At 53.3% G+C, this 22,227-nt stretch overlaps 7 protein-coding genes across 8 annotated transcripts; 4 read left to right on the top strand and 3 right to left on the bottom strand.

The window, feature by feature from the left end:
• The first annotated feature begins 1,449 nt into the window (after nt 1-1,449).
• Nucleotides 1,450-3,830, top strand: NCU06315. 2 transcript variants are annotated; one of them, XM_011395857.1, is made up of 2 exons: nt 1,450-2,073; nt 2,139-3,830. In XM_011395857.1, the coding sequence occupies exons 1-2, from the start codon at nt 2,006-2,008 to the stop codon at nt 3,328-3,330; spliced, it is 1,260 nt and encodes a 419-aa protein (XP_011394159.1). In that variant the 5' UTR covers nt 1,450-2,005; the 3' UTR covers nt 3,331-3,830. The 2 variants fall into 2 exon arrangements, with proteins under 2 accessions (XP_011394159.1, XP_011394160.1); XM_011395858.1 differs by having other exon boundaries at nt 1,744-3,638.
• Nucleotides 3,831-4,103: 273 nt separating this feature from the next.
• NCU06314 (hypothetical protein) lies at nt 4,104-6,551 on the top strand. The gene is made up of 3 exons (XM_957483.2): nt 4,104-5,373; nt 5,445-5,711; nt 5,809-6,551. Exons 1-3 carry the CDS (start codon nt 4,764-4,766, stop codon nt 6,069-6,071), a joined length of 1,140 nt encoding a protein of 379 aa, XP_962576.2. The 5' UTR covers nt 4,104-4,763; the 3' UTR covers nt 6,072-6,551.
• Nucleotides 6,552-9,576: 3,025 nt separating this feature from the next.
• On the bottom strand, nt 9,577-10,441 carry NCU06313 (hypothetical protein; the record flags this gene model as incomplete). The annotated part of the gene is made up of 3 exons (XM_957482.2): nt 9,577-9,801; nt 9,894-10,197; nt 10,375-10,441. The coding sequence occupies 3 exons, from the start codon at nt 10,439-10,441 to the stop codon at nt 9,657-9,659; spliced, it is 516 nt and encodes a 171-aa protein (XP_962575.1). The 3' UTR covers nt 9,577-9,656.
• Nucleotides 10,442-12,527: 2,086 nt separating this feature from the next.
• On the top strand, nt 12,528-16,191 carry gpr-4 (G-protein-coupled receptor 4). Its single transcript, XM_957481.2, has 2 exons — nt 12,528-13,789; nt 13,847-16,191. Exons 1-2 carry the CDS (start codon nt 13,560-13,562, stop codon nt 15,579-15,581), a joined length of 1,965 nt encoding a protein of 654 aa, XP_962574.1. The 5' UTR covers nt 12,528-13,559; the 3' UTR covers nt 15,582-16,191.
• NCU06311 (GMP synthase) lies at nt 16,161-17,590 on the bottom strand. Its single transcript, XM_957480.3, has 2 exons — nt 16,675-17,590; nt 16,161-16,570 (listed from the first exon to the last, which is right to left on the bottom strand). Exons 1-2 carry the CDS (start codon nt 17,308-17,310, stop codon nt 16,283-16,285), a joined length of 924 nt encoding a protein of 307 aa, XP_962573.1. The 5' UTR covers nt 17,311-17,590; the 3' UTR covers nt 16,161-16,282.
• Nucleotides 17,591-18,088: 498 nt separating this feature from the next.
• On the top strand, nt 18,089-19,809 carry NCU06310 (exopolyphosphatase). Its single transcript, XM_957479.2, has 2 exons — nt 18,089-18,376; nt 18,474-19,809. Exons 1-2 carry the CDS (start codon nt 18,256-18,258, stop codon nt 19,619-19,621), a joined length of 1,269 nt encoding a protein of 422 aa, XP_962572.1. The 5' UTR covers nt 18,089-18,255; the 3' UTR covers nt 19,622-19,809.
• NCU06309 (hypothetical protein) lies at nt 19,711-22,185 on the bottom strand. The gene is made up of 2 exons (XM_957478.2): nt 20,468-22,185; nt 19,711-20,400 (listed from the first exon to the last, which is right to left on the bottom strand). The coding sequence occupies exons 1-2, from the start codon at nt 21,922-21,924 to the stop codon at nt 20,379-20,381; spliced, it is 1,479 nt and encodes a 492-aa protein (XP_962571.2). The 5' UTR covers nt 21,925-22,185; the 3' UTR covers nt 19,711-20,378.
• Nucleotides 22,186-22,227: the final 42 nt, after the last annotated feature.

Here is a 22,227-nt window from a genome sequence, read left to right on the forward strand (position 1 = left end):
TGGAAATATAGGTGCGCTCGCCATGTGGTGGCAGTACAGTTACCTCCCGCTCTGTACCTTCTTGCAGATACCCCTTACCCGCCGCCAAGCCTCCCGTGGATGCCTCCCTTGACTCCGCACGATCGGCGCCTCCCAAGGTATTGCTGCTTTGCTTGGGGCTGGACACTTGCGTCTGCAACAAGCGCCGAGAGAGCAAACATATCGATAGAAATAAAATATGGGCGCTGCCTCTTTGAGATACTTGACAGAGCAGAATGAAAAGCGGATGCCCACTGAGGTGAACAATAACGCGGTTGGGACTTGAGGGTGTCGTTCCAGCTCTGGGAGCGAGTACCTAATGTGTAGCCCAAAGTTCTCAGCCTCCACTGAGTTAGTTGTATCAGGACCCCAAATCTCGATCCGCAGTATGCCAGGTGTTGGATATACGATATTGAGACCCAACAATTAAATTTACCTAGCTAAGCGCTGGCTGTGATTGTGCAATAAAGCAGTCAATAAGCCGTTGACGTCAGTGTATGCGAGACATTTTCAGTTGGCAGTTGGTGAGAGGTCTGCCAACTGAACCTAGGTACGGTTGCCCATGTGAGAGGCTCATTGTCGTACTTCCACATCATCAAGCCGGCTTTGACCTGATCATTTTGCCCTCCGACTGCGACCGTCTGAGACATCTCGCACAGGTCTACCGTGTCACACTAACCATCTTGCTCATCCACCAACTACCGGTTGGGCTGTATCAAACAAAACCCGCGTATATATGGCTGACAATTGTTCATTGATGATCATATGAATGAGAGTCATCAAAGAGCCCTTTTGATTCGCGCTCTTCGCGATATGCGGCGCCCGACTTCGGTTCGGATACGGCGGGCATAGGAATAAGACTAAGACTCGCATTTGAGAGCAGCGTGTCTGAATGGACGAGATGACAAGGCAGAATGCATGGCGAGGTCGCAAAAAACGTGGCTGTGTGTTCGAACTTGGGGGAGGCTCTTCCGCCACCCTCTCAATATCGTGAAAGGTTGAGAATGCGGAAGCGGAATGGTAGTAGAAGTCCATCCAGATGCCTTCGATTTCTACGGGCTTGTAACTCCATGAAGGCGCAGCTCACCCCCTCGCGGATAATCCCCCGGTCTGTCCTGCCGCCGTCGAGGCTGGAAAGGGTCCAATAGTGGGTCTTTGGTCTCCTGGAAGGGCCGGTGAGGAGGGCTATGAACACATCTGATTGGCAACAGCCCCTCGCCCCATCTGCTCAGCAACGAACCTAGCGCGCTCGCTGCATTTTCCAGCGCTCGTGCCCTCCCGCAAATCCCGTCGTGTGCCCTGTTGCAGTGTCTGTGCCTGGCTGTCGCGAACCGCTGTGAGGGACGGGGACCCGACTCACAAAGGCGGGAACCTGGCTTGCCTGGAATGGAACACTGGCGCGGGGAGTGCGCGTTGCCCCTGGTGGTGAAGCTCCCTCTCCTTCCTCCCCCCTTTGACATTGATACCCACGCACTGCAGCCACGCATTGGCAGCTGAACACTTGTATCAGCAGGTACCTAGAGGTAACCTTGTCGACGACCGTGGGACGAACGGCATGTGGTGATGCGTGACGGGTACCACTCCGCCTCCAACACATCGTCTTCCAAATTTGTTTGTCCCATCCCCCCCATCCACTTTTCCACCTTTGCTGCTTTCCGGAATACAAAAGCCCCAGGCCCCGAGCCCTTGATCTTGCCTTCCTTCACCGAATGTCAGACTGCTTTGCAACTTTACAATCGAGCGCCCGCTGCCTAAAACGTGTATCACCTCGAAGAGTCCTCGACAATCTGGCAACCCTCAGCCCATGAAACTGCGAGCGCTAGTCACGATCCGCCCAGAAGTCGCACTCGTGCCCCTCCGTTGTCAGCTAGTAACGACGCCTCTTACCTGAACTGCCACCAAAACAGTCCGTTCACCAAGGCCCATCCAAACCGCGAGGACACGTCACGCAACATCTCCGTTCAACGTTTCTATAAAAACCGCAAACATGATGGGCTCAACACCGATACCCAAGCACCATGAGCTCAAGCCCTACAATCTTGCGGTTGCCGGCCAGTATGTTACTTTTCTGCCTCTGGACTCACCCGCCTCCGCTTTTTGGGCTCTAACCTTTCGGGCAGTGACGGTACAATGTGCGATTCTCAAGGCGAACTCTTCATCAAGCCCTGCACCGATCAGGAGCTTCAGTTTTACAAGACGGCCAATGAGAGCCACCAAGCGTTCGCCGACTTGATGCCCGTTTTTATGGGCGAGCTAGAACTAAACGACTCGACAAGCGTCAGGGACTTGGATGAACAGCTCCCCGCTGTTTCCGAAATACTTTCCAAGGAAACAAAAGAGGAGATCATCAAGTTTAGCAAGGAACAGGCTGCTGAGGCCGCCGCCCAGTCCCCCGCGCCGAGCACTGACAGACAGTGGACGGAAAAGGCCAAGTCCAGAAAGATCGAGACCAATAAGTCGGTGGTGCTGGAGAATTCAGCATACGGTTACACGCGTCCTAACATTATGGACGCTAAACTCGGCAAGCGGCTGTGGGCAGATGATGCGCCCAAGGCGAAGCAAGAGCGGTTTGATATAATCACCAAGGAAACCACCAATGGCTCGCACGGGTTTCGCATCGCCGGCATGCGCGTTTACAAGGGATCCACCAACCCCTCTGAGCTGGACGAGCAGGGTTATAAGGTCTACGACAAGCATTACGGCCGGTTAGAGGTCAATGCCGACAATGTTGTGGAGGCGATGCGCAAGTTCATTTTCAATTCTCAGGCCGGGATAGATGAGGAGCTTGGCAAGATCATTGCGGGTCTCTTCCTCAATGACCTAAAGCGCATCGAGGAGGTGTTGGCTTCGGAGGAGAGCAGAATGTACTCGGCGAGCTTGCTGTTCACATTCGAAGGAGACGGCAACGCGTTGAGAGCTGCCCTTGACCGGACCCGAGCTGACATGTCGGGAGAGCAATACAAGAAGGATGATGGACCGTACACGCCAGGTCTATCTGCATCTCGCGTTGATAGTGGCATCGAGATGGATGACGAGGGGCAGATGGTGTTTCCAATCAACGCAGCCATCGGCCAAAACATGATACTGGCGAACCTGGCTCAGGCACCTGGTTCCCAAGACATCCAACTCACTGCCGATTCCGACGCAGACAGCATGTCGGGTTCCTCGAACGGCGATATTCCTCGCATCTACTCCCTCAAACTCATTGACTTTGCACATGCCGAGTGGACACCCGGGCAAGGCCCAGACGAGAATGCTCTGTTTGGCGTTCGGAGTTTGATCAAGATCTTTGAACAGCTGGCAGATGATTGAAGGGCGGGTTTCCGAAAGCAATCGTGGAGTTAAGGCGGCATTTCAAGGCGTTTGGGATTGCAATTGGGGCTACCTTGCGAGACTACGGTTAGAGCATGTCACGGGCAGGTTAGAGGAAGGAAAAGAGACGAAAAGGGAAGAGAGCATATACGAATATATATGCATAGGTAGAGGAGAGGTTTTTGACGTCCGTTACGAACATCATTGAAAGAAGGGGAACCAGCCACACGGGCTATTAGGGGGACGGCAATTCTTTTCACGCAATATACCCCTTATTTTTGTTGTACGCTGTTATCCGATCTTGCCACAACTTGAACGTAATTGTAGTATCTGGATGTGGTTGTTGTTGTTGATGTTGTTGTTGTCTGTGACAGCAATTCACAACTTGCGCTGGAACCATATGCCATATTTTACTGTTTCAATGTTTTTTCTTGAAAATCTGCTATGAAGGCAGACATGCTACTGAAATTTGACAAACTCACCAGCAGCTGGTTAGAGGCAATAGGTACTAAAACGGGCTGCTTTTAACTCGATTTTCAAACACTCGAACTGGGACGAAAAGTGGAAGCGGAAAGCACAATTACACCTGGCAGTCTGGAGTAAGACAACCTCAATGAATGCCCTTGACACGCTTAGTACCTTCAGGGTACACAGCGTTTGAGCCCCACTGCCCGCAGCCGCTAAACTCACCTCAGCTTCAACAGCCCTGGCCTTGCTGCAGTGAGCATCAGCTCCCCGTCTTCCACTTAGGTTCCATTGCATGCCACAATAACCTGGAATCCCTGCATGCCAACGGCTGGACTTTACAACTTTCACCCCCATCGGCGCAAACGCAAACAGAACCTTACAAGAAGGAGAACGAAATACAAGTACATATCCAACAGCCTGTGAACAACCTCGTTCACGCGCTGAACACAGCCCGCAATGTCAATTCCAGGCCTCGGTCAGATAGCCCCGCAGGTAAACGAACCCAAGCTCTCGCGCGGACATGCTTCGTATAACCCCAGGCGCGCACGTGTATCCAACGGCATCACCATCTCCTCACAAGCCATTATTATCCATAGGCACACTCGTGACCCGAGATCACAACCAGCTAACCATCGCCTGCCATTTGCCCGTTTTCGGTAATCCAGGCTCCCACAACCACCCAGCGGACCATTAACCTCCGACCGTTCGGCGAATGGCGCTTCTCCATCCCCCACCAACACAGCACCTTCTCATCGAACTCCTCCGCCGCCGGAGTCACCGTCCGCCTCGTCGCCGGCACTGCTGAGCGCGATGGCACTGAGCTCGCGCCCAACTGCGTCTACACATTTCTCCCCGGCACCAAATCAAAGCTCTTCACCGATCAAGGATGCACTCTGGAGATCAACAACACGGGCGGCTACCCCCTCGAGGACCGCGTGGTTGAACACCCGCCGGAACAGTCGCCCATGCTTAGCTATATCAACCTCCACTTTGGCCTCCAAGACCACGAGCGTGCCGCGGCCGCTCAGGCACAACAACAACATCCTACACACCACCAGCAGCAGCAACAAGGGAGAGGAGCAGGAGCAGGAGTAGCGAGGTCAAAACCCGGGCCAAGAGTGCTGATCTGTGGTCCACCCGGCGTCGGCAAGACCTCGCTGGCGAAGCTCCTCGCTGCCCTCGCCACGCGCATGGGCTCTCAGCCGCTGGTAGCCAATCTGAACCCGACCGACGGGCTGCTGTGTCTACCCGGAACGCTGGGTGCGGCCGTGTTCGGCACGTTGATGGACGTGGAGGAGCCGGCGGGTGGGTTTGGCGTGACGAACACGCCGATCAGCGGTCCCAGCGCGGTGCCAGTCAAGAACCCGCTCACATTTTACTTTGGACACGAGAAGGTGGAGGACGACGTGGACATGTGGAGGCAGATGACGGAGCGGCTGGCGGTGTTGGCCAGGCGCAAGTTTGAGAGGAATCGGGATGTGAGGGTGGCGGGGTTGTTGGTTGATACGGCGCCGGTGGAGGCGGGGGACAAAGAGGGGCAGGAGCTGTTGGGGTGGGCGGTTAGGCAGTTTGATGGTGAGTTTATGTCTGATTGGCCTCCAGAAAGACCTCATCAAGAGTGACGAAAGCTAACAATGCAACTATAGCAAACTTCGTTGTGGTGCTAGGCTCTGAACAGCTAAAGACAGAACTTGGGCAGCGGTTCGCAAGCGAGAAGACGAGCTTTGAAGAGCCGATTACTGTCCTCGGGTTAGACAAGTCGGATGGTGCTGTACAGATTGACAAGGCGTGGAGGCAGAAGTCTACAGAGACGGCGATTAAGGAATACTTCTTTGGTGGCATTAAGGCGCGCTTGAGCCCCTTTACACAGTCAGCCAGTTTCGACGAACTAGTCGTTTTCAAGGCGCCTGACGGTGAGTTTTCTCTCTCTCTCACTCTCTTTCTCTCGCTGCACTGAAACTACCTCACCCTACCTGGCACCTAAGCTAACGCCTGTCTTTACCAAAACAGAACCCTATGAAGGCGCCCCAGTCCTCGAGCGAGTCGAAATCACCCCCGAAATGGCCCACTGGACGCTAGCAGTCATGATCGCTTCCGTGACCGACTCGCCGCAAGCCATCCGCTTTTCCTCGGTCCTGGGCTTCATCGTCATCGCCGACGTGGACCAGGAGCGCAGGCGGGTCAAGTTCCTGTCGCCGGTCAGCGGTCGGCTGGGCAACCACCCGCTGATATGGGGACGCTGGCCGGAACCGTATCTCAACCTCCTGGCGTAGGCTCGCCGAAACGTGATACGGGTACGGATGAGAGATGGTGGTCACCAATTGAGCCTGCAAGAGACAAATGATCTCCGGGTTTGCTTGAAGGTGTGGCAAAAATTGACGGATACGGCTGGCGTTGGGTTGGGCTTCGAGATGGAAAATGGTGAAAATGGCATGTAAAGGTGTTTGTTGTTATTCTTGCTTTTGGGTGTCTTTTGACTAGCATGAGAGTGAGCGGGAACAGATTTGGTACCTTGTTATTCTCCTTTGGTGGCTTGTTTGATTCTTGTTGAACATTGTTATTGGTACTTGAAAACGCAAGGCATCAGTCAGTTGTATGCTTTTTGCAACACTCATATCTACCAGTCACTCATTGATATGGGTTTCGTGGTAGAGAGCATGATTTTTGGTCTCTTGAGAGTTTTGAACGTTCTGCTCGAAATGGAGAGTTCCTAACCAGCTTCAGAAAGTAATCGTACTATATCAGCAAAGCTCACATCCAAGTTTTCCCACAGTAATAAGTAGATCAAATTAAAGACGCCGAGATACATATGTCTCAAGTTAAACGTTGTTAGGAATAGAAACAAGTTATGTGCAATGTGTTTACGCTGGTTGTAACATAGTATAGAGTCTTCCCGTTTGGTACTCGTCTAAGAACGTGACCGATTTGTTTATGGTTGGTTCCCCCTATTCTTGTTTTCTATCCTGGCCCATGAGGCTATGATACTGATGGTGACCATTCGGACGAATGACATTATATGCAGTAGGTCATTTACCTTCACCTTATCGCTAGAATCACATAGTGAGCGTGACGAGTTACCTATATAAGGGGATTCAAGGGCACCAGGGCACCGTTAAATGTGCATGGCAAGTAAATTTTCCTGTACATTGACATGCTCCCCTCCGGGAGTCAGTAAAAACGTTACTTCGTAACTCTATCAGCAATGGTTATTCACTTTGCTGGAGAAAGAGGTACATCCTCCACTAGGAATAAATATCGCTGTCCTACAGTAGTTTCTTATGGTACGTAGAGCATCATCTTTCCGAATGGGTATAGAGTCTGGGGTGTGTATCATGATGACTTCATATTGTCAGCCTGCCTTCGCAGGCTAGCTCGTTATCTGAAGTTGTGGATAAAGAGCGTCCGTTGGAGATTGCCTAACTTGTGCTTTCTTTGTCCACTCACTGTAGCTGACCAGCGTCATGAATTTTGCTGAATAATGAACAAGATATCTACCTTGAGCAATACTGGTAGTCATCGTATAAGGAGGACAAACCGGAGAACTCATATAACATCACGTGGTCAATCTGGCTCTTCCCATCATCAATCTCTTCTCAAGAAGTCATTCGGCGGCCACAATCGAAAATGGCTGATCAAAAAACCGTTGGACGTTGAACGTTGGAAAATGCCTAATGTCGTTCCTGCCATCCATCCAACTGGGTACCCATGATGGCTTTTTTATCAAATCAAGGCATTCCCTGCATTCAGGAGGACAAGACAATGGGTATCGTAGCCGGCGGGCGCGGACGGGGAACGGGGGAACGGGAAACGGGAACCGTTGAACTCGTGTGAAGGGTTCATCCAAGGTTCTCTTGTCCAAGGTTTTGGGCGTCATATGGCTTGTCCTGCTCGTCATTGTTCATACAGGAACCCGGTCAGGGCGTCAGGGCCAACTGGTTACGGTAGCCGAACCCCCCATGAACCCCCCCCTTCTTCTTCCCCCTTCCATCCCCTCCCCCATTTCACAACAAAAAGAAGGAAATAAAAAAGGGATACCTACCCCTTCAATGCGTATGGTCACTTGCTCGCTCCACGAGAAACTACTACCCGTTGCATTTTGACAATCTCGGCAATTATTTCGTACTGTATCGCAGGTTTGTACGAAAGACGACGAACAAAGGGCGGAAGTGCTTCCGGTTTACTGCGTGGTAGCTCCACCGTTCTGCAGGTATTAATTCCGTTGGCGAAGGAACAGCCGTAGGGGCTTAAAGTATTCTCTTCAGTGATTTTCCTCTGTGCAAGCAAGGACTCAAGAATGACGACGAAACGAGGGGAGAGGGCCACACGCCCTGGATCCCTTTGGGCCGTACGAAAACTCCTGGACTGGGATGACCTGGTGGCCCCCCCACCCCCCTTGAGAGACTTTCGGGCAAGGGCCTGGAGAGAAGAAGGGTTTGGCGGTTGACCGTCTTTGTAATGCTTTCTTTCCAGGTGGGTGCGATACCTACCTCGATAGTAGTGTAGTGTACCTGCCTAGTGTAGTAGCCTAGTCTAGTCACCTGGATCCATCACATACCCTCTGTCGTGTGTGTGTTATCTTGAGGAAAAACAAAAGCTACTCGTTGACCGCCGGGATTCGAAGGGGGAAGGGGGGGGGGGGGGGGGTGAAGAGAGTCGCGGGCGGGCGGGGATCTTCCAGATGGACCGTTTTCCGTACCCGAAGACATGAGGAAAAGGACGGAACGTGAGTGGACGGAACCATGCCGCGGACATCATTTGAGGAGAGGCGGGCCCCACTCTGCAATTCCCGGCATGCGGTACCCGCTATCCCCGTCTGTCCTTAGCACTCCTCCAAGCAACTCCTTTGGTTGTCCGTGCCAACCCAGCCTTTGCCCAGCAAGAGATGGACGAGCTTAACCAGAATGTCGGGAGACGGAGAGAGCGAACTGAAGGACGGAACCGCTGGCGCTGCGTGCCCGACCATTTAGCCTAAGTCAAGATGGGAAGGTCCAAGTCTCACTTTCACTCGATATCCGTTTTCACCCCTTGACATACCCTTGAGCTTCTCATCTAATCGGTCGTTGATGGATGGATTGCAAAGTGTCGGGATATTTTGCGCGGGAGGAAGGGGAGGGAAAAGGAAGAAGGTGAGACAGCGCCACTGGTTGTTGGAGAGAACCCCCAATGATTCAGATATCTCGTGGGATTTTGCTTATTCTCTCGCGTTGTTGGCTTTAATCTCGCGGTTGGACATCTTGATGTCAGTCTTGGCCCTCTTGGGAGGCAGGGGGCTCTTTGGCTGAGAGGGCCGGAATGGCTGGCCGGACGAGCTGTCACTTCCTCAGCTGTGGTGGCTGGTGATGTGTTTATTTCTACCCTTCTGGGACAACACAATGAATATGTAATCATCAGTGTTGCATAAAAAGTCGAATGTGTTGGCTCGGCGCGCTGGACTTCAGTCCGCTCATTTTCCAGTTGCCTGGTTCGCTTCGGCCGGGGAAGGATTCCGTCCGCTGTTTGGATCCATGGCCTAGCCGTATGTGTATCTTTTATCTGCCTTTCCGCTCTTTCTGCCTTTTCTTTCGCCTCACCTTCAAAAGACGAAACTGACAGACCGCAAACCCGCCAAATGGAGCGAGCTATGGGCGAGAGAGGGTCAGTTGCGAAGCAATCAGCGGGGTTTCCTCAAAAAACCGTATCCACCGGAGACGTCTCCGACTTTCTCTGAGGCATCAAGAGTCAGCCAAGGACCAAATTTCCCGCCAAAGAGAACCTTGACGATTTCTAAAAAGAGTAACCGGCAAAAAGTCCGCCCACGTCGGTCCAAGTGAGATGAGCATAGCCTGTGATTTGCGCGCGAGATTAACGACAGATCCGTGCTATCGATCAGCAACACCAAGCCCAAGAACGGTAGTTTTGTCCTGCGGCCCCGGACTTCTGACTCTGACGAGATCTGTAACCGTCGCTGAATCCTGACACAATCGAGGGACGATGGCGAGGTGCTCAAACCCTTTTACTCGCCCGCTGAACACACCAGTTTGTTTCAATGTCCAATGCCCACTGATGACGTTGCCTCTTTACCTCGAGATCCCCTCATCCCACCGTGCCATGCATACCCGATCTCAGCATCGTTCACCATGCTTTTCAAGTGCCCGGTGTTGCGAGCTTCTTGAAGCGAGCGAAAGATGTCGCGGAGCGGACTGGATGTGGATATGGTGAGGTACCTGGACTGCAATGGCTGGCGGCGGAGACATGTGGCAGTGAGGCATCGTGCGTCTTGCTCGGTCTTTGGTCGCCCAACACTCGGTGATAAAGGGGGAGGGTAAGATATTTCTACTGTTTCGGACAGAGGCGAAGACTTTACGCTCAACGAGCCCTCAGCCACGGTGGAGGACTCCCATGTCGAGTCGAGATGATCCCCTGTCTGGCCAGTTGATCAGGGGGGTGTCCTGGTTGGTCAAAAGTGCTCCGGGTGAGACGACCAAGTAGACGGCTCGTCCCATGATCAAGGCCAATCAAGAGACAGCCTCACATCTGGTGGCTTGAAGTTCTTGTTTTGAAAAATCGTTGACGAGCTGCGCATATTGCGGCACTCACTTATCTTGTGTGCCGGATCAGGCGTTCCGCGCCGACAATGCGCAGCAGTAGGCAAAGCCTGGAACATAGGTACTCACCCTCTCACGGTGCCTCGCGAGTATGTAGTCGAACCCGGCGTCCCAATTAGAATCAGGGCAGCGAGCAGAGTACTAGGCAAATCATCGATGCTTCGGTACTCGCACCCGGACCTTCACAATCCAAGGCTCATCTTGATTGCCCAGCCAACCAAGGCAGCATGGCTCTGCAGGATGATGACGAGGGAGATGCAGTGCAGTTCTGGGCCAGGGACTGGGGTGGGACAATGAAGTTGCAAGTGCCGGGGAATGATGTGTCGTTGTCGCTTTCGACTGTGTTCGGAGTCTTTGGCCGTTATAAAATGTTTTTCCTACACTAGAGGTACTCTCCAGTGGCACAGTGCCCGCCCGTCGGTACCTTGGGCATCGCTTTCAACACAGGGCAACTTGACTGAAGTTGCAGTGAAGCTGAAGCATCCAATGGATTTTGCGTGGGGTGGGGCCAGATTGCCAGAGAGTCGGATGTGCTTTCCGCTATTTATCTACAATATGTGCAGTTTGCTGCCAAATCTGATAGCCGGGCACGGGCCATGAAACACTCTCTCAGATTTCGCATCCATCCGAGTCCCCTCCTGGCCCAGCTGCTAAAAATTCATTCCACTTTCAACAACTCCTGTCCACCAGATGCTCCTCCCACCGCATTTCCGACACGGTGTCGACTGTATGTAGTGTACAGAGATGCATTCCAAATGGACAATCACCAGCAATCAAGCATTTCGAAGAAACTCCCTCGTATACCTGATCCTGGGCGTCGTTCCCTTGGCCGAAAGTGAGTGGAGGGAGCAGCAGCGGGACGGGAGGGCGGCCCCAAGAAGCAAAACCCAAAACTAAAGCCAAGGGCGATTTCAGCGCGTTGAATGCCGTCGAGTCGTTTCTCTTTTGACTCGCTTCAGCTTGTCATTCATCACTGTCATCACCTCCTACCGCCCCAACACGCGCTTCTTCTACGGCCCCTCCACGGCCCCTCATCGCTTAACTTTTCCTTTTCGTGGGCGCCGCACTGGCCAGTCAACGAGGACCACATTTTGTGACTTGTTCGACCGGATGGTGGAGTGCCCGAGTGGTTGCCCATCATTGTCGTTGCCTTGGATCGAATGTGGTGTTGGATGTCGGCTGTCTTTCATTCTGGCATATGGATGGACGATGACCAAGGCGGCATGTGTGTGCGTGATCTGGGGAGAATCGACTGACTGGCTACCTACCTACCTACCTATGATGCAAGTGTGTCGCTTGCCCTGACGTCCCCTTCTGCCATGCCATCTCATTCCTTCTCGTCTTGTTTGCCCTCGGGAAGGGGCCGTATTCACAGCTCAGGCGGTTTTAGCTACCTTACCTCTAGGTAGGGAGGTAGGTATGTATTGTGCGATTGCCGTGTGCAAACCACGCGGTTGATGATTATCCGGGCATTGTCGACCCTCTGTCACTCCGCAAAAAGCAACACTGCCCTGCAAAGAGAGAAACAGCAAAGCATGCCGTTGCTGTTGCCCCGTCTTGGCACATCGTCGGCGCCTCCTCGCCAATCTTCTTCTTGCTTTTTCTTTCAAGACAGTCATGGCACGCCAAAAAAATCCAGGTACGCTGTTTGGACAATGACCGAGATAACGGAAGAACTTCACACTTTCATATGGACCTGAGCTAGGTAGGTACCTTAGTTGGGCCCCGTCACCTGTAGCTAGCTGGCTACTACAGCAGTAGTACTAGGTACTCTAGCAGCCCAATGGGTTTCCCTCTCGACATGAACATTGCTTTCCCGAGTTCCCACTGTCTCTCATTCGCTTGGGGGGTTCAGCCAGTCAAACCGACGGCCCGGCCAGTGCTGGACATTAATGGACCAGGCCCTCTGACGGCCCTGAAAGCCTGGCCGCCAGAGCCGTGTCACATTGTCAGGTCTTGTCTCGAGTGGTGATGTTGATCACTTTTCGTCCCATGTGGACCGGGACGACCCAAGCGAGCGGGAGTTACGTCCACACACTCACTTTACTCCTGGCGCTCTAACAAGCCAAGCAAGCATTGCAGGGCCTGTCGCCTAAAAAAGGCCCACGAGGATGCTCCCACGGCTCACCGTCCCGGGGTTGGATTCTCCGTTTTCCCTAGCAAGCAAAAAGCAAGCTACAGTAGCCCTGGATATTCCACAAGTAGTAGCTTGCCTCCCCATTTCTCACGGTCCTCTCCTCTGCCTGCCTCTCAGTCACGGGTCTGTAGAGGTACCCTCGCTCGAACCTCAAACCGGACCAGGAAGGGGCTTTCTCTGCCTTGCCCATTGATTAATCGTCCGCTAATATTACCTTGTTCAACTTCCATGCTCTCCTGCCGGCTCTCGCCTTCCGAATCTGCCCATCATACGTATTCATTCATGGGGTAACAACGATCCTGGAAAGGTGACCACGTTAGCTCGCCCATCGTACCCCTTTGGTACTCCGTTTACATCATTGGACCTGTTCTATTTTCACTCGTTTCTCTTCCGCCTTCCTATGCTACTACTTACTCATTCATCCTTTTATCCCTCCGTTCAACCGGCCTGGTCATACTCACCTTCGGTCGGATTACAAGTCATCCATCATCGGGCTTCAGTACGGACCACTTACACAAACACCCTACATCGACTCCCAACGGCGGCAAACAATCGACTCGGCGACTCTATTTCGAAACAGGGAAGGATTGGGCACCAGATCGATCATTACGTGTGCGTGGAAAAGGACGGTCAGACACGGTTCAGAACGCCGGGTGTTGTTTGCTCTTTCTTGCCAACAGAGACAAAAGAGCGGTGCGCGTGCTTGCATCTCATACCTCACTTGGACTCACCTCTCCGGCTTCCTCCTTCCGGACTTCTTTCCTTGTCTATCCAGCTTCAACCTCCCGCCGGCTTCTTACCTTCCACATCCGACTGATACACACCGTTGCGCCGACGTTGTTTTTTGAGTCGGTTTCGACTCTACCGACTTCCACCAACCCAGGCCTCTACATGATGCACCGGAGGACCGATGGACTGCCTTGGTGAACGTAGGCTAGACTCAAAGTCGGCCAGACAACAACAGACACGACGTCGTCCTTGCTGGCCGCCGCCGATATCCCATTACCGATCTATACCAGTAGAGTTTCAAGTCATACGGTATGGCTATCATCAGTACAATTTTGGAGTCGGCCTTCAATAGCCCGACGGCGCGAACCCACCACGGAGATCTCAGAGCTGAAATTCGGGATGGATTTGGGGATTCAGAACAGGGTCGCGGGTTGACAGACGATCTCGCGGTTGTATCACTTACCTTCGCTTCACTCAGTCTCATCTTGACTCTGTCGACCTTTTACTGGTTCGTGAAAATGAGGAAGACGTTTCGGCATGAGTAAGCAACCTACTTCCGTTTCATGAACTGATCAAGTACTAACCGCCATGCGGGCAGACTGATAGTGTTGCTTATTCAGAGTGACTTGATCAAGTCGGTGTGGTTTGTCATTCCCTCGATTGTGCATCTAGTCCGAGGTCCTCTCCGCTCCGACTCTGCCCTTTGCCAAATTGCCGGGTTCGGTCTCGCGCTAGGCATCGAGGCATCTGACATCGCAGTTCTGCTCATCGCCATCCATCTCCTGATGACCATCTTACGCCTGCGGACCGGCCTCTATCGCTACCGATACTGGGCGTACGGAGCTTACTGCTTCTTTCCCGTGCTATTTGCAAGCTTGGCTTTTGTAGACGGCACGGGCTACCAGGAGGCTGGCCATTATTGCTACCTTCGTACAGACAAGAGTTGGGCACGACGGGCCCTCAGCTGGGTTCCTCGCTACATCATTTGTTGCAGCATTCTGGCCATCTATCTCTTTGTCTACTTTTACGTTCGCAGCAGATTGGAGGACTATGGAAGGAGAAGCTCGGGAAATATGAACCACCCGCACTCCCGGGACACAGACGATGTGCCTCCTACCCCTCGATTGATATCACACGGACTACTCGCGTCGCTACCAAACTCCCGAAGAGGATCCGCAGCCGACCAGAATGTTGCCATTAAGGACCGCAACAGGTCTTTGTCGTCGATCAGCACGCTTCAGTTCGAATTGCATGTGGACGAAGCTGGAGAGCAGCCGGTTAGCAAGGGACGACGGTCATTAAAGCACAGGCCAGCGAAGATGAACTGGAATTGGCCTGGATTTGTCCCACCTCGATCCTCCTGCGAAAATGGACGCTTGATGGTGGAGGATTGGGATGACTCTATGTCGCAACCACTTCCCTCACCACCGCTCCCGGTCCATTCTCCCGAGAGACCACCCAGGGCCAGCCGCTCTGACAACTCATCTGCCAGCCCACGCTCCTATTGGCATAGGCCAGTGCCTTCGGAATGCTCAACAGTGCATGGAAATCACGCCAGCCATGACTTGCCGCCAAGCTCCACCAACACTACGAACCAAGGCACATATCACATCGATCTCACCCTAAGTCACATCCTCACAATGCTACGAAAGGGACCTCCGCGAACATCCAACACCCCTCCCACCACTCGACCTTCCTCGATGACGATATCGCCCGATTCAATTAGTGGCGACTCGGGCGTTACTCGCAACCGCGAGAGGGCACGCCGTCAGCTCTATGCGCTGTTTGCTTACCCGCTCGTCTACATAATTGTCTGGATATTTCCCTTCCTCTCCCATGTAGGCTACGACGACAAAATTACTCCGAATGACCCGCAGTGGATATTGTTTGTGAGCATGGTCAGCCTCGGTATCCAGGGCACGGTCGACTGCATGCTCTTTACTCTGAGAGAGCAACCCTGGAAACATGCTCATGGGGACTTTTGGACAGCGCTACGGGCACGGATGCGGTTCAGTGGCAGCTGGAGAGATGTCGGGTTCGCGGGCAGGACCCGAGAGGAAATGTTCCATGACAGTCAGCTTGCGAGAAAAAGACGGGAGCAGGAAATCGCGGACGAGAGAGCCCGACGCGCTGTTCACGGGGTCACTCAAGAGGGTGCTGATGTTGAAGCTGGTGCTGGTGGCCCTAGGGGTGCTGCGACGAGGAAGACTGGAGCGGTTGAGTGGTGGGATACAGCCGATTTACTCGATGGAATGATCGATGACGATGAAGAACTACGCGACGATGCGGATGATGATTTTTGGGCCCAGCTCTACCGGTTGAATGGAGACTGATCGACTCGAGTCTCGGTTGATTACCACCCTGCTAATTTTCTTCACCTTTTTATTCTTTCTTCTTTTTCTTTACTTTTGGATACGCCCACATGTGGCCACTATTGCTTTTAGTGTTTTCTTCTTCGTCTTTTTTTTTTTTTTTTTTGTATCATCTCTTTTGTTATCCTCACTCAAGCCCTGGCGTTTTTTGGTTTTCTGTTTTGTTGTCGTTGTAAAGGGAGCTAACAAATTATACCCCTGGGTCGGCTTGCGTATTTTTGGACCTTGGTCATTTTCCGGTTTGATTGTCAGCCTTGACACATGCCGTTACATTGAAACATGGGATCGAAAGCATATTCGATTGGTGTTGTGGCGTTCTCAAGTTCCAGCTGCTCTTTGATTTTGTTTTCCTTTTTCTCCTTTGTATCAAACACAGCACAGAGAGGGCTGGACGGAGGCACAACTAAGGCGGGAGAAAGGTGGGTGGGTTCATTAATCTAAGAAATGAAGCAGATGTTTAGCATGGCTGGTTTTGCGTAGCGCCTAGCACACTGTATATACCCACCAGACACAGAATATACTCTAGAAGACTGCAAAGTCGAACATACCAACATCAATTGTTCATTACTCCTTTACTGTGTTCGACACAAGCCCATGACTTGCGATGTTAGGTAAGCTCTGGACCCAAGTCAATTCAGTAGTCTATTCATCAGCCTCGTCACTCAATCCTGCAGCAGAAACTTGTAAAAAGCCTGGGCTATAAAGACGCCATCATCCACCTTGTTCCGTTCCATACCACTTCCAAACAGCTCCTCGTTGAAAAGGCCAGTCCCCTTTCGCAATTCCAACAACTCCTCCATGATATCCGTGGTAAACTCCGGGTGGCCCTGCACCGTCAACACCCTCCCCGGAATAACGAACCCTTGATTCTCGCACACGTCGGTTGAAGCAAGGAGTTGCGCTCCCTCCGGAACACCCACGACGTGATCACGATGCATTTGTTGGATTTTCTGTGTTTTCATCCGTCAGTAAGCTCGGCCTCTCTATTTTCCATAGGAACTCCCAAAACCAAACTCAAGAAGAAGGCAAAGAGAAAAGGGAAAGGGAAACCTACCAACTCCTCCATCCCCTCAAACAAGCGCCTGCCCACATCCGTCAACCCAACCGGCGTCACACTAACCTCCCACCCTTTCTCGTTCCTCTCCACCACCTGCCCCAGCGCTCGCCCGATAATCTGGTGTCCGAAACAGACACCAATGACTTTGATGATCTTCTTTTTCCCCCCTTTGATGATGCTTCCGTCGTCCGAGTCACCGTCACCGTCACCGTCACCGTCACCCTCCTGCTCAGTAAGAACCTTCTTGACGAACTCGGTCAATTTCACAATCCATGGGTCATTTTCGTAAGCGCTGTGTTTGGAGCCCGTGATGAGGATTGCGTCGATGTCGGAGAGGGAAGGATAGTCGGAGAGGTTGTTGACGACGTCGTGGGCGGAGATGGTTAGGTAGGAGGATAAGGGGTGTTGTTGTCCTTGTTGTTGTTTTTGATCTTGGTCTTGGTCCTGGGAGGAGGAGGAGGAGGAGGAGGAGGAGGAGGAAGGGGAGGAGGAGGAGGCGAGGGCGCGGGTGAATAAGTGCGTGAAGACGCCGCGGTAGCCGGAGTAGCGGGCGTGTGCGCCGGGTACTGGAGTGTCGGCTTCGAGGATGGCGAGGCGGATGGGGCGAGGGGGTGGGGTTAGGGGGGAAGACATTGTGATCAGGGTGGTTTACAATGAGGTAGGTTGTAAGAAGGCGGTGGAGGTTGCTGCCGCGACGAGGTAGGTGGTGTGGTTGGGAATTGGTTATTGAGAAAGTAAGTGATCGATGTTGAAGAGATAGTGGTAATGCCAACTTGGCAAGTGAGAGTCACTAAAGCAGTTTAAGAGGAGGGGTCGTTGACAAATGAATGATACGATGAAACTGGAGTGAGCAGCCGTAAGGAGTAAAGTGCAAGTTATAAAAAGCTTACGAGAGTCACAAGCTGAAACTTTGTAAAGTGATAAAAGGAGACTGAATGGGAGACAGTGTGCGTGTTGATTAAGACGTTGCACACTCGTAGGTAATTCGCAACATCTATAGTATATTCGCAATGGCGAACTCGCCTACGCACGTTCCGTCTTCCTCTGTTGAGGAACCTCTGATTACACCTCACTTCAGCCGACGAGAACCGAGTCTTGACTCCCATCACAATACTTGATTAACTTAAGCAACCGGCCGGTACTCGCGGAATCAGAGGATGGCCGCGCGCCGCCATGACTCGAGGCGTGCGTGGAAGGACCAACTTCTCACCGTTGCTGGCGGGGTTCTTATCAATACGACGGCCGACCGGTCGAGAACAGACTCCGCTTTCGGAGGACGATGACTGGGGTTCACTTTAGGTTCGGTAAACACTCGCCCGGATGGTGGGGCTGGAAAGTCAGGCGGGGAGGGGCCGAGACACCGCCAAGGCCGCGCCGTCCCTCAACCGTTAACGCAGCGGCCCCTCGTCCCGTCGTGGAGTTGCAGTACCTGAATACTGTATAACGCGTGCGGCATGTGCACTGCAGGAACATCGATTATATCAGTCGTATCATAAACTTGACTTTAGTTTTAGACTGTGTCTTGCGACTTACTTTTGTCTCATAAATATCATCTTTGACTGCCCGGGATAGACAACAATGGCGCCCGCAGCCCGTGTCTCCCTCAACAAGTTCCTTGTAACAGCTCGCAAGGCGCTTCTCGCACCGCCAGCGCAGCGTCCAAACCCTTTGGTCTTCGTCATAGGAAACGAATCAGCAGGTAACGAGAAGAACTACATGACATTGGCAATGGAAAATTGTCCATAAGAACCTAGTCGGTCACCTTTACTAACCTCAACTTTCTACATCAAACCCAGACCTCGACTCCCTCTGCTCCTCAATCCTCCTCGCCTACTTCTGCACCTACCGCACCACCCCTCCGACCCTCCACATCCCGCTCTCCAACCTCCCGCAAGCCGACCTCGCCCTGCGACCTGAGCTTGCCGCCGTGTTGAAGCCCGCCGGTCTACACACCAATGACCTTATCACCCTCGATGGGCTGCCCAAGGACGACAATGTCACCCCCGAAAACACTCAATGGCTACTAGTAGACCACAACAGCCTCACAGGCCCGCTTGCCGCGCGCGGTTTTGGGGGTCCAGAAAGGATAATAGGGTGCATAGACCACCATGATGACGAAGGCGTTGTTCCCCCGACCGTAAAGCCGAGGATGATTGAGAAGAGCGGGAGTTGCATGAGTCTGGTGGTGGAATATTGCAAGCCTGTCTGGGAGGAGCTAAGCCGACTTGAAAGTGCCGAAGCGGGGGCTACGGACAGCCGGGAAGAGTGGGAGTCGCAGTTGGCCCATCTGGCGCTGGCACCGATACTGATTGACACGACAAATTTGACGAGCAAGGACAAGACGACAGAGTGGGATACGGGGGCTGTGGAGTTTTTGGAAGGTCGTTTGACACAAAAATCGCAACAGACGAGTGCCACCAGTGGAGGGCAAGAAGGGTATGACAGGACAGCCTACTTCAACCACATCACCTCCCTCAAAGAAGAAATCGCCGGGCTAAGCTACCGCGACATTCTGCGCAAGGACTACAAACGGTGGGAAGACGGCGGACTAGCGGTGGGCATCTCGACGGTGGTCAGGGGACTCGAGTACCTCTTGACGGAAATCGGAGACCAAAAAGAGTTCACCGAGGCGTTGCGGGCCTGGGCGAAAGAGCAGGAGCTGGACATTGCGGCGGTCATGACGGTGTCAAATCCGGATGGGAAGTTCACCAGAGAGCTGCTCGTCTGGGCGTTCAACGAGCGGGCGGTCAAAGTTGTGAAGCGGTTTGTGGAGAAGCATGGGGAAGAGGGGTTGCAGTTTCAGACGTGGGGCGGTGGAAAGTTGGATTCGGATGATGGAAAAGGCGAGTGGGTCAGGTGTTGGACGCAGGGACGGGTGGATAAGAGCAGGAAGCAGGTGGCGCCTATGTTGAGGGATGCGATGAAGGAGGCGGCTAGGCTTTGAATGGGAATGAGGTGGTGGGACATAATTGAAGGAGATAATGATGGCTAGCTGATGTATCGACTTTGAAGTGAAAAGGAAACAAAAAAATTCCCGTGGCAGCCAGATAAGATGGGCTGATAATGTTGTGCAAGGAGAAACTGGGCCATACTAATAATACATATAAGGCTTACATCCACATGCTATCGTACATTCATCTCCTCTGTTTATGCGCCCCAGGCAGCGGACCCGTGTAAAGTTAGCCACAGTCTGACAAACTCGCGATCCATATACTGTGCGTCTGAGATCCTGTCATCAATGTCCTTGGCCAATGACTCCGCCTCCGGGTCGGCAATGCGAATGCATGCCTCAAGCGCCTTGAGCATAGCTGCCGTAACCCGCACAGGCGGTTGTTCATGCCACATTTCCTCCACGCACCATCTCAGAGCATCAGTGGCCATCCCCTGGTGATCCTCCGCTGCAATGCGCTCGTAAACCTTGGTGTACATGCGCTCGGTCCTGCGCTCGCAATGCCTGGGGAAGACGCGCCAGACGTTCCAGAACTTATCCCAGGCGCGGTGGTTGGCATACACGTCGAGCAACCTGATAATCTCGTCTTCAGTCGGACAATCCATCTGGGCCTCACTAAGTAAGTCCTCAAACTGAGAGAGAAGTCGTCGCGCCTCGGGTGGGCGGGCGCGGGTCTGCAGGAGGGATTCGATCACGGCCACAACCACGTCATACTCGATCACTTTTTCGCCGCGGGAAAACAGCATGTCGATTACATCCATTGAAAGGGAAGCCTGTTGGCGAACGCCCGCGTCAGTCGTCTCTGGTATGGCAAATATCATCCGGAGGAGGTCCACAAACTTTTCGCGCGAAACATTGGCTGCTCCCGAGAGCTTCATTTCCTGGATGAGGTCGCCTAGGCGGGCAAGATCGTGATCGGGGTGCTGAAGGGCACGTGCAGCCTTTTCGACCCAAAGGCGGGCCTCCCACGCCTGGGCGGAGGGCAAATTCTCGATGGCACGGTTGAACAGGCGCATAAAGGTGCTGGGGGAGCCGTCTTCGCAAAGGGATACTGCTGAAAGGGCCTGGTCCCTGGGAAGGCTGGAGAGGTATTCCTGCATCTGGATTAAAAGCTGAACCTTGGAATCGGTATCCTGGGCCAAAAGGTTGTCAATGGTAGACGGACTAGCGTTGCTGTACTCCCATCCAGCCATTGCTGTAGCTAGGTCAGTTTGGGAAACGTCAACGGCCGCTGCGTGCTGTCGCGCCGAAGTAGAAAAGTACAAGCGATCAGGTCGCTTTCGGTTCCGTCCACTTGAACGAATGGGTGACGGGGAGAAACTTTGTCCCGATACAGTGTCGGGTGAAGTGGTGAAAGAGGCCTCAGGAAGCTTCCCTGCGATCTTGTCCTGCCTCTCTAGACTGCGCCGCAAGATACCGCTCCAAAGCTTTTCCAGAGCCAACTCCTCCCTCCGCGTCTCCGTCATCAACTGCACAACAAGTGTGGTCCCGCTTTGGGGCACACCAAAGCCGCTCGTCACGCCCTTTTCGTCCTTGAACTCCATTTCCATGTCCGACCATCCAAGAGTGCCAAGGTTGACGCAAATCCAGCCGGTGGTGATGCCGTCGTCAGCACCGCTCGGAAGGCCCGTGGTACCGAGAAGCTTCGCCTTGCGAGCCTTGCGCCTCAGCTTGGTCTTCAACTCATTCCTTCCCAGCAAGCCATCAGCCTTGGCCGTGACTCCACGGTTGCGCAGCCAGCGTACCAGGCGGTCGGCAGAGACGTGCAAGTGACGCTCACTGCGGGCAGTGCCAAAGAGCATCAGCACTTCGGGCCCCAGAGCAGGTGGCGGGTCGATTTCGCGGAGATCGAGAAGCTTGAGGTCGTCCATGCCCAGCTCATCGGACACAAACTTGACCAAGGGCTCCATCAGCTTGGGAGAGCCTTCGGGGATGTCTGGCAGCGGCGGCGGCTCGTGTACAAGGGTGGGGTGTGTGGGAGCGTCGACTTGGAGATACCAGGGCACGTCAGCGCCGCCTTCATTGTTCGCCTCTGTGCTGGCCTCTGCTTGGGCATCCTCGGTCTTGTTCGGTTGCTCTTGAGCGGCAGGCTCTGCGTGTTCTTCGCTAGACGGGCTGGCCAGTAGTCGAGGGGAGGGTCGAAAGGTTGAGTACGGGGCGGTTGGGGATAGAACCCGGGTCCGAGCTACTGGAAGAGGAGCTCTGGGACTCGCGAAGCTGCTGACGAAGAGCCGCAAAGCCGAGAACCTGCAGGCTGAGCAGGCTGAAGCTCTGAGAACAGCGGGAGTCGCGCTCATGGTTGCTACTAATGGCGCGGGGTGGCCGTCGAGTGTCACGGACGCAGATTGCGAATCGGAAATCTCTCTCGGGTCTTTATCGGAGCTGTCGTGTGATGGTTTGGTCGAGAGAGAAGTTGTCGCGACTGAGTTGATCTGAAACTGGCCCGAAGTATTCGAGCTCAGACAAGGCGTATACTTGGAGGTAGGTAAGTAGTGTACCAACTGATAACGAACGTCACGAATTGTACACTAGTGGATAGAGATAGTAGGTACCGCTACCACTCGACTCGACTACAGTGTGGGATGGAAGTTCCAATGGAT

This window comes from Neurospora crassa, linkage group IV (genome assembly GCF_000182925.2).
Source record: "Neurospora crassa OR74A linkage group IV, whole genome shotgun sequence".
Lineage (NCBI taxonomy): Eukaryota > Fungi > Ascomycota > Sordariomycetes > Sordariales > Sordariaceae > Neurospora > Neurospora crassa.